The sequence below is a fragment of the Protomyctophum parallelum genome (genome assembly GCF_964188405.1).
Source record: "Protomyctophum parallelum genome assembly, chromosome: 1".
Classification (NCBI taxonomy): domain Eukaryota; kingdom Metazoa; phylum Chordata; class Actinopteri; order Myctophiformes; family Myctophidae; genus Protomyctophum; species Protomyctophum parallelum.
Window position 1 is genome coordinate 29,635,182 of NC_139697.1, and position 10,952 is coordinate 29,646,133.

The following is a 10,952-nucleotide window of genomic DNA, read 5'->3' on the forward strand; positions in this document are numbered from 1 at the left end:
AGAGAAAAACTCAAACTAAACTATAACTAAAAAATTAAGCATTTTCACCAAAATAAAAACGAAATAAAAACTAGCAAACCCGCACTAAAAATTAGAAAAAGAAATGTCAAAACTAACTAAAACTAAACTATAATGAAAAAACCAAAACTATTATAACCTTGGTTGCATCAGTGTAACTAAAACTAACTGAATTAGAAAAAGAAATGTCAAAACGAACTCAAACTAAACTATAAAAAACTATTATAACCTTGGTTGCATCAGTGTAATATCTATCAATGCTGAGCTACTGGGTTGCGAAGATAGAAACTAAACATGAGTCAATGTAAACAAAATGCCAGAGGCCTACATTTGAGCGGGAGGCTGGCTGTAGAGGGTGCAAGCGAGTGTAGTATTTTATCACAGGGCGTAGCCGGCGTACCTTAGTAAGAAGTAGTATTCTGCTGTATAAAAAAAAAAAAAAAAAATGGGTTAATCATATACCCTAAATGATTCTAAGAATCCACAAGATTCTATTGGATGGTTGACTACAATAAATCATGCAGGAAATGCAGTACACAAAGAGAATACTGTATAGTGACAAGCCTTGTGGAATTGCCGTATGAATAAGTATTTACAATGGGAGTGTCCCGCAGTGAGACATGGTGACCTAACGTCCCACTAGAATAGTTTTTTTTGTCCCTGCCCATTTGCCGCTGGAGAGTTAGAAGTGCCAGGTGCTGTCACAATACATACAGGTGCATGTTTTTGGTCGTATGCCCAAAATGTGCTTTAGCACTGTGCAGCAGAAGCCTGCATGCAACGTGAGCCTTTTTTCTTCTCCCCATTGTTGCATTATTGACGAGCAGACAATTTACCATTACCATTACCAATTTATCATTAACCTCAAATTAACAAATTGTTTGCATATAATGTGACAAATAACTACCTTTGCTCGAGACTTCAAGTACTCTCCCCATAGTGGTCTAATTCATGAAAATATACATATTAAATGTTAAATATAAAATGTTAATACAAAGCTAAAAACATCTTAGTCTTGAAGAATGACCACTATGTAATGTAATACAATGGTACTGACTGTCTGATGACATTGCAAGTACAGTACCCAATAGTATGCTGTTGATAAATTCATACTACCATTATTGTCATGGCTCAGTATTCAGTCTTTTGCTTATGAGACAAAATGAGTTGCCCCTCGGCTGTAAAGGCCAGTTTGTGCAGAGCCCCAGGATTACTTTCATGTAATTGTTTGTGTCCTAGGGTGTGTTGCCTATTTATTGCATAAGCCAGTGGATTAGCCATTGGCTCAAGAGATCCAGTTTCAGGGCAAATAGGCTCTCCCAACAGAGCCAGTGGTCATGAGTCGACCAAAATCAAACATGTAACACTGACCAACAGGTTCCAGAACCAAAGGAAAACAATTGAGAAAATGTTTTATTTTCTCTCTAAAAGAGACACCAAAACATTCGTTCTGCATTGATATTTCAGTGTGAACCAAACATGGGTTTCAAATCCTCAAATATAGGACCTAGCTCAATGGACAGAGCGAGGCATTAGCTAAACCCACTGGCATGGGTTAGGGTTCAATATAAGCTGTACCCCATATTAAAAACCTGGGTTAGGTACATATTTATGGCACTGTGAGATGCACTGGATAAAAGCTTCCATCTAATGACTGATGTTATGATTTTCATGGGTTCTTGAACCTAGTCATTAGCATGCATGGAGAACTTCCTTAGCTTGAGGGGCCATCCTTTGTAACCATCCTACTGCTGTGGGGCTACTTTGAATAGCCAGCTGACCATAAGGGTCGCCTGGTGTGGATTCCAGCCTGGGGCCTTAATTATTTAGCCTGGGGGACAACAGTCCACACCTGATCTTCCACCTGCTAATACATTGCTGACTGAAGGGCATCTAAAGGCTGCTGTGAACCCACCATAGAACTACTTAAGATATAGGATATAATTGGTAGAAGCGGGAAATATGGACTTCTAAATGGAGCTGAAGTAACAATGCACAAATAAGACGCTTTGTTTATTGGCAACGCTAAGTCAGCAGCTCCATACAGAAAATCAGGGTCAAATGGAAAGGCAGAAATAGTGAGAGATGAATAGTGGCAGATTTCAATGCATTCATTGTCAGCTGGATGCATAACGCCTGAGTTATACTTATAGTTGCGTCACTTGCGTGATGGCATGTCTGTGTTGAAAATAGCTGATCTACAAGTTCACAACACGTTGCAAAGCAGACAAGCATGTAGATTGCCATGCATGGCATGATGCGCAAACAAGTATAAATAAGGTATAAGTTACACCAAGCAAACCTCTATTTTAAGACTGATGCAGAGAAATTTGAACTGTACAGTGGAAAGTCCAGCAGTGTGGTGGAACTGTGGAAAAGCCCTCTGTGTTCCAGATAGGGAAAGACCCATGGAGAAGAGTGAAGCCAAATTAGCAGTGCTGGGAGTGCTGGGTAAGTTGGCTGTTACTGACAGTACATTGACAAATTCAGATGTCAATACACTGGACGGACTAATGGCTTACATAACTCTATTTCACAGGCACATGTGCTATCTGCTATGTGCTGTCATAGTATATCATTGTAATGAGGTAAGTGTGCTTTAAAGTGGCATGTACTTACATGTCAACATAGTGGTAAGCACTGTAAGGATTTTAGTGTCATGTACATACATAAGTGTCACATAACAAATATTCAGATAGATCTTTGGAGCTGGATTTGTAGTGTTTGACGATTAGTGTATGTTGTTTCCAAATTGTGCATTTCTGGAACATATTTTACGTCTTATTAGTGGTTTAGCGACTTAATTTGGCACTGTATGTTACAGTACGTAATGTAGTGGTGTAGGTGTGTGTGTGGGTGTATTAATGACTGAATTGTCCCCTATGACTCTGCCTCTGTCTTCTTCTCTCCCTCTTCTGTAGTTTCGGCCGGGGTCTCCTCAACCTCCTCCACCTTTGGTGCCTCCTCCGCTTTTGGTGCTTCTTCTGCCTTTGCCACCTCCTCTGCCTTTGGCGCTTCCTCCACCTTCTCATCCTCTTTCACCTCCTCTTCTGAGGCTGCCACTGCTGCTTCTACTGGCTTCTCCTCCTCCTCCTCCTTTGCTACTTCAGGTTGCGTTTGCTCCTCTGCTGCTGGTGGAGATGCCTCCTCCTCTTTCTCCGGGGCAGGGGCGCTCTCTGCCGCTGGCGCCACCTCGGCACTCTGGGCCGGCTCGGCCTGGGACAGCATTTGCTGCTGACTGAGTGAGTTTGCCAGGTAACCGATAAGCTTCATGTACTCCTCGAAGCTAACCTTGCCATCTTGGTTGGCATCCAGTCCTTGACGCATCTCCTTTACTGCCTCTGAGCTGTCTGTATCCTGAGTGCACAAACACCACGCGCACGCGCGCACACACACACACACACACACACACACACACACACACACACACACACCATGAGTCAAAGACGAGACAGAATGATGATGATAATGATGCTAGTACTACTTCTACTAATGATCTAATAATGCTACTACTACCGGCCTCAGGCAGGCTATTTTGCATGGTGGATGCAGGTGGATGATGATGACTGTAATCCTATCTGGGATTCTCTCACTGGTGAAATCACCAGACAGATTGACAGATTAGTAAGTGATCCATGATCAGTTGCTTGGCTTCGTAACAGCAATCGCTCTGTCATTCTATCATATCAGATCCCATTCCCCTATTGGACACAGCCAACAGGTCACAGACGGCACCCATTGCATAGGTCAATGATCTTTGGACTTTGACACTCAAAGGTTAAGATACATGACTGTGAGATCACTGAGATGGTAGTATCAAGTTAAGAGGGAGCGCCATGCTTTCCTAACCGTCAAAATGCTGCCGAGCTGAGTCTTGACGAGGCTCTGGAAGTCCTTCCCTCCCAGACTTTCTTTTCCCTTGGTGGACTTGAGGAACACCTTAACCACTGTCTGAATGGCTGCCTCCATGATGCCTCTCACTGTGTGACAGGGGAGAAATGTAGACAAAGGAGGTTGAGACAAGTAATAACATAGTGAATGTGTGTGCATGGGGGTTGAGAGAGAGAGTGAGACTGAGACAGAGAGATAAAGTAGACAGAGGTCAAGAAAGTACTGAGAAAGACAGAGAACATGGGGGGGGGTTGGACCCAATATATGACCTTTAATGAGTCACTTACAGAAGAAACCACAGCAATTCAGACTGAACAAAATAGTTCGTCCTGAACTGGAAAAAAGGGGGACCCACAGAGCAATCTCACTTACAGTAGAAATGTATAAACCCTGACGGGAAGTACTGAGTGGAAAAAGAAACAGAGGATGTCCTCCGGGCCGCGATCAAGGTCGTTTCAGGTGTTGAGTCCGGCTAAGGGACGGGCGGGCAGATGTCCGTCGGTGACGTGAGACTGACGGCGAGAGTGAGAAGTGGTCTGATTGAGAGACAAGCTGTGATGCACAATGGATGTACTGATCTTTGATAGGATATCTGATCTACTGAAGCCACTATGGAGAGCTGGGCTTCACATTACCCAGGGGATTACCTACCACCTGTCTCGTCTTCTTTCTGTATCCCTCTCTCTCTCTTTCTGTACGGCTGTCTCTCGCTCTTTCTCGTATGAACTGTCACTGTACCAGTGTACCAACCTCACATTTCGCTGCCTTTACCTGTATGAGTGAGTGAGAAATAAACCCCTCTTGATTCTCTTTCATTGAAACTCTACTTCTATTGTCTGTTCTTCTCCTACTGTAGTTCTTTTTTCTATCCAGTACAAAGTGTGTGTGTGTGTGTGTGTGTGTGTGTGTGTGTGTGTGTGTGTGTGTGTGTGTGTGTGTGTGTGTGTGTGTGATAATAACAAAATGTGCAAGTATGTCTGTGGGCCTGACTAACTGAATGAGCTATGGTTCTCATTAGCTACATGAGATTTATCCATCAGATATCTTATAGTGCACCTATATAGTGCACAAAATACAACACATGCCAGTGGGTGACACATCCATGCAGGAATGCCATTCATTGCTGTCTGTGAACATCACTTAGACAGGAATTTACAGGCGAAACTCAAGCTAGTTTGCCCCAAAGCAGTGAGGGGTTTATAAGGCAGCCATTCCCGTCTATCAACTACAGTATTTAAATGTGACAAAACAAACAGCACCGTATTCCACTAGGAAAACAAACACACAAAATTTCGCTTTTAAACAGGATATACTGTATGTCAGAATCACATGAATGGCTGTAGGGCTGTAGAGGTGTTAAAAAGATGAATCAAGGCCCAGGCCGTAGCGTAACAGTCTGGGCACCGGACTGGTAATCCAGTCGCAGTGTGCCGCGGGTTCGACTCCCGGACCCGACACGGCCTTTACTGCATGTCATCCCCCCATCTCTCTCCCGTTTCCTGTCAGCCTACTGTCTGTCCCTTCAAAAATCAATAAAAGGCGTAAGCCGCAAAAAAAACAAACAAATAAAAAAAAAGATGAATCAATAATGTGCACAGGCTGCAACTGCAGGACTGCCTCTCAGTCTGTGTTGTTTTATTCATTCATTCACTGTTTTAATTAAAACCATTGTGGTAGTGCCTGTTCATTGAGGAAATCTGAGTAATAGTAGAGTAACAAATTATAGCCTTTAGTAACAGCCTGGTGACCTGGTCACACACACTTAACACCACCTGACTCTCTTGCATACCGGTATGTATGCTATGCAACAACGGCCAATTAGGATCCATGCCAGTTAGCTAATTATGCCATCAGCAGGCAGGACGACACTACAGACGCCAAAGCTACAAGTGAAGCTACAGTTTCAATGAACACCTGACACATTTTAGATTTACTGACTGTAAACCACAACCATGCAGCCAAAATCTCTTTAACTGTGATTCTGTTCTGAGTCTGACCCACATGCACTTTTCTGAATGAGCATGTTTATGAGCGCATTGTAGGCCTAGTATTTATAGTGTGTGTAAGAATATCAGCAGAAGCTAATGTTATTATAGACAAGCAATTGGGTAAAATTACAGTGCAAATAAATGAATAGTCTACAATGTAGTCTACAATAAAATAAATGTTTGCATTTTAGTTGCACTGTTAGTTCACTGTTCTCAAAACTTCAGGGATTTTTGTGGATTTCTTTCAGCAAGGCGCACCCCTGACACACCCTCTAACTTAAATAAGTCCTGATGAAGCTTGGACACAAAGACCAACGTGCCTCTCTCCAGCGTTAGTTTGGCCCCGTCCGAAATTCCATTCTCATATTTGTATCGTGTAAATAATTCATAAAACTGAAACCCCGTTAGTCCACGAGCTACCGGTATACTAATTTTAACTAATGAATTCAGGTTTCCACTTCCATTCTCCCACGTCAGAAGCCTCGTTTGTCCCTCTCAGAGTTCCGACAAGCGACAAGGACCAACTAATTCTCGGTATTTGTGTTAAAAGGCCAAAAACAACCGCGCAAATAATTAAATACAATCAGAGGTCTCCCGTTTCCCTCCAGCGCCCAAAGGAGATTGAGTGTTACGTTTCCAAATGGGCGAATATGATACGGTACGTGCGCAGGGTAATGACAATACTACCGCTGTGTGCCATGAAATATTAACAGAGGAACAAGTTAGGCTGTGGCTATAAACTGCATAGAGCAGACTTACATCGGCCGTCTTTAATCTTCACCTTAGAAACACAAACGAGGTGATGTTCACAACTTCACACATGATGTTCAAAATTCTATCAACAGTTGCGTGCCAGCCTGCCAGGTTTTGTCATCGATAAGGCAAGCCAGCTAAGTAGGCCTATAAACTTGACATATTTTATATAACAGCAGCCCTTTCTCTTACGATTAATTTTTACATAAAAGACAGGGGCCGGCGAAAAAAACCCTAATTATAGGCCTATAGCAAGTTTTCAATCGGGTGGTCCTGATTATGGAATGCATAGCCTATAGGCTATTATACGCAAAGTTGTGGTTCTGCGCAAAGTTGCGCCTTTACGCATGGGACTGGTGCCTATATGGCTATAATGGAACAGGCCATTATGCTGAGATCAAAGTCTTAATTTTCTTAATTTTTGGTAGACTACTGTACATACAGCTACTACATTGTCGCCTGTATACGTCAACAACTTGAATACCTGATCTACTAATGTTCATTTAAGTATATGAAATAATGCTTATTGATTGACAGTTTGTCATACAGCCTAGGCTTTAATGAAACAGCAAACATAAGGATTAAAACTTAAGTCCTCGATGCCGTCACTGAACCGTCCCGCTGCTTGTCCGGAGCTGCTTTCAGGAGAGATGGCTCATGCAAGAGTATATCGAAACGTGGCATAAAGGACGAGCTTACGATAGTTAAAACGGAGCAAAAACGCATTATAAAGTATAAAGACGCAGATGACTCACCATATAACGCCTAAAGGACAAGAGATGTGTACAAATGTGCCCAAATCTGCGGTTCTTCTGTATCTTCTCCGCCTTTCTACGCTGCTTTGAGAGCAGTGAGAAGTTGCCAAACTAGTAGGACTGCAGAATCTCTTCCGTGATTTAGTTTTTTTTCTTCTTAAAACTTTTCCCCCTGACAAGTCAAAGGGCGTGTACCTGGAAGAGTGTGAAGGAGAAGGGAAGAGGAGAGCTATAACTTTTAGGGACGAGCAGGGGGAAACGCTATCACAACTTTTGACACATATCTCTCTTGCCGTTATCTTTGGCAGTGGCACCAGTTGTACAAGTTTTGGTTTACGTCACTTACTGTACGATCTGAAAAGTTTTCACACCAATTATCCACGCTTGTGGGAGTTGTGGCTTGGAAGACTATCTGGCAGAGAAGGAGCGTTCAGAACTGGCTGTATGCGGGGAAAACGTTTAAAATTTAAATGTACAATTCCCCCTTTGTGTGTGTACGTGTGTGTATTGGGGGGGGGGGGGGGGGGCACTACATGATTACAAGATATAACTTTATTTCTGATGGCAATGGCAACTTTAGCAAGTAATGCTTCTGCTACTGGGCTGGGCTGTAGTGTGTAAAGTGGACACCTATTTTGCTTCTATGTGGCCTTGCCATGTACCCTATAGCCAATATCTACAGTACAGTAGGCCATAAACGTCACAACACATTTAATGTTTTTTATGTTAGCCTCATCAGGCAATGTGGTGAAAATACCACGATCCTGCAAAAGTGGCACATAACCCTGCCATTATTAACACTTCACATGCAAGGCTTTCAAATGACTCCATTTGATAAAAAATAAGTCCTTGCTTTCTGTCCTAATGTGACCTATTATAGGTGGATACCACGCTGTGTCAGTTAGTGCCACTATTTGTTGTTTGTTTGCTGACTCATTTGTCTGTGGTCACACCCACTGTGGCACCTTACTGTGTTTAATTTGGATACAAAGTCCACATTTTCTTGCCTGCAGGGGTAGAATCAGAACTGTATTTTCAAACTCGTTTAGAGATGTCTGCTGCTCACAAGAAGAAAGTTAGGCTCGAACTGAACAGCTGGTGAGCAAGCCCAGACAAATAACTCTGTCTAGACTTTTGAAATCGGGCACAAGTGACTGTAGTAGTACCAAGACATTTATGCAACAACACAAAAAAACACACATTGTAATTAAGTAGTACTCAAGTACCCATCCTTGCAAAATCATTAAGCCCTTCCAAGCACACTGAGGTGGATTTTATGAATGGTTCTTTATATCCCCATTAGACAATATTCAGGCCTCACATTATAGACAGCAAAGCCATAAAGTTGTATTGTTTCACAGCAACTTTATGCTTGGACAGGCATCTTTGTATTGGCATTGAAGCCTGTGGAACAACAGCAGGCTGGATGGTGTAGTTGCGGGTGAAGCAGGTCCTATAGAATTACAGACCAATTGTGCCACTAAATCAAGGCAGCGATACACTTTGCCAGTGAACCATAAAAGACAAAGGTTCAAGTGTTGGAAAGTTCAAGAATGAATCCTTTAATTCCTTGTCCTCTGTGTTCAGCAAATGCTTAATGAAGCCTTAGACGTGTAGGGCTGTCATGGAGATTAAATAATAAAATAGCAGCTCAATTCATTTTGATTGTGTTGCACATTTTGTCAAAAAACACAATTCAATGACAAGGAATAGGCAGAAGTTTTATTGGTTGAAGCCACCATGCTTGCCAGCTAATTTCCCAATCAGCTGCCAGAACTCCAAGAAAGTCAGCTCCCCATCGTTGTTCTCATCCAATGAGCCCATGAGTTGGTCGATAGCTGCTGGATCACTGGCATTCTGCAGAGTAGAAACAGTAGAAAGTATTCAAGGCTACTCTGGTTTCACCTGGATTTCACACATATAGTAGGAAGGATCCTTCAAATGACTGTCCTGCCATCTAATGGTCTATTATAGTACTAAATATAAGTTAAATACCTGCTGGTCATCATTCCACAGGGAAATAGGTTAACTAACTCTGAATAAATTAATTGATTACATCATTGCAAAATGCAACATGTATAAGTGCCTCACAGTATTGTAAATGTACAAGTATCCCCCCCAGGAATTTCTTGTCTAAATCGTGCTATTATCATACCTTGAACAGCTCCAGACATATACAAAATTTCATATGCATACTTGTTACATGTTTACATGCATGTTATGCACATATGTCAGAGGGCAATCAAGATAACCCTCAACCCACAATGAAGAGAAACAGATAGTTATGGACTGCACAAGTGGGTGTGGACATGTTTAGAGTCCTACCTTGACAAAGTTTGGAAGTTGAGAAATCACCAGACTGTGGAACTCGTCTTTGCTCAGCGTGTCTGAGGACCCATCTTTACCAGCGTATGTCTTGAATTGAGAGACGAAGACGTTAATGGCAGCTTCCATTATGCTACAGGTGGAGTGTAATGTAGATACTGGAAGAAAAACAACACACAATGACAACATGGCTGGGTGTTTTCTTCAGTCCAATTAACAACAAAGATGACATGACAAGGACAAAGCATGCAACTACAAAACGGTACAAAGAAGTAGTCAATACTGCATAAAACCTTGTCTAAAGAAGTAAGCTGGAAGACTAGAATCAGAATCAAAACCAGTTTGTAGTTCTAGCTCCCATTCCAGGCTGGGAGGTAGCAGCAAGGATCTCACCTGTAGAGTTGAGGTGTGTTGCTGTAGATCATGTAGGTAACAAGAACGTTCTCTCTGAAATAAATCTCTCAATTTATTCCCTTCATCTGTTGTCACTGATGCAGACATCAGCGGAAAATCCACATAACACACCCTCTTCTCCCCCATCCAGCAGTGACCTTATCTCAGCCTGATTTCCATTACAGAGAAGAAATGATATAATAAAAATGAGTGCTTATGTTATGTGTGCGAGTGCGCGCGCACGCACGCACGCGCACACACACACACACACACACACACCGTATTGATGACAGGACAGAACCATGTCAGCTTACTTTGTTTGCAGCGCAAGCGATTTACAGATAGGCATACTGTAGCATCTTTTGTCAGGTCATTCTAATCAAGCTGCTGAATCAAGCTTGAATAAGCACATATTAGCTTATACTCAACACCTTTCAAATCAAGTCACGTGCTTATTAGAAGATCCGTTTCATTATATTTCTTGTTCTCATTATATTTAGAAAGTATCATTGGTGTCACCTTTTATCAATGGTTATCCTCAACATGTCAAGATCAGTTGTGTTGTTTGGAAAAAAGAAACAATCTTTTGGAAGTTGTTGACAAAATGTGCCATCACTTGCTCTCATTCATTCACTTTTTGCAAATATTGTCTATGATGGATAACATTTTTACAGCATGGGTCTGAAAGAGGCTACTCCGTCTATATAAGAGGGTCTGTTCGTCTGCTGTCTGTCTGTCTTTCCAGAGCTAATCTCGCAGCTGGACCGAACAGCTCCAAATTTCTTATGCACAGTCTATTACTCTAACAGAATCCCAGACTGAACCTTCC

The 10,952-nt window shown here is 42.1% G+C and overlaps 2 protein-coding genes and 1 long non-coding RNA gene across 3 annotated transcripts in view; all 3 read right to left on the reverse strand.

The window, feature by feature from the left end:
- Positions 1 to 65, reverse strand: part of LOC310868813 — a 2,024-nt gene extending 1,959 nt beyond the window's left edge. Inside the window, exon 1 of the long non-coding RNA XR_014570101.1 lies at positions 1 to 65. This exon is cut by the window's left edge and continues 971 nt beyond it. This is a non-coding gene — a long non-coding RNA (uncharacterized lncRNA).
- A 1,947-nt stretch (positions 66 to 2,012) lies between these two features.
- LOC310868821 (uncharacterized protein) lies at positions 2,013 to 7,710 on the reverse strand. The gene is made up of 3 exons (XM_083779291.1): positions 7,406 to 7,710; positions 3,868 to 3,998; positions 2,013 to 3,375 (listed from the first exon to the last, which is right to left on the reverse strand). Exons 2-3 carry the CDS (start codon positions 3,985 to 3,987, stop codon positions 2,899 to 2,901), a joined length of 597 nt encoding a protein of 198 aa, XP_083635417.1. The 5' UTR covers positions 3,988 to 3,998; positions 7,406 to 7,710; the 3' UTR covers positions 2,013 to 2,898.
- A 1,395-nt stretch (positions 7,711 to 9,105) lies between these two features.
- On the reverse strand, positions 9,106 to 10,273 carry s100a11 (S100 calcium binding protein A11). The gene is made up of 3 exons (XM_083783923.1): positions 10,124 to 10,273; positions 9,731 to 9,888; positions 9,106 to 9,262 (listed from the first exon to the last, which is right to left on the reverse strand). The coding sequence occupies exons 2-3, from the start codon at positions 9,857 to 9,859 to the stop codon at positions 9,128 to 9,130; spliced, it is 264 nt and encodes an 87-aa protein (XP_083640049.1). The 5' UTR covers positions 9,860 to 9,888; positions 10,124 to 10,273; the 3' UTR covers positions 9,106 to 9,127.
- Positions 10,274 to 10,952: the final 679 nt, after the last annotated feature.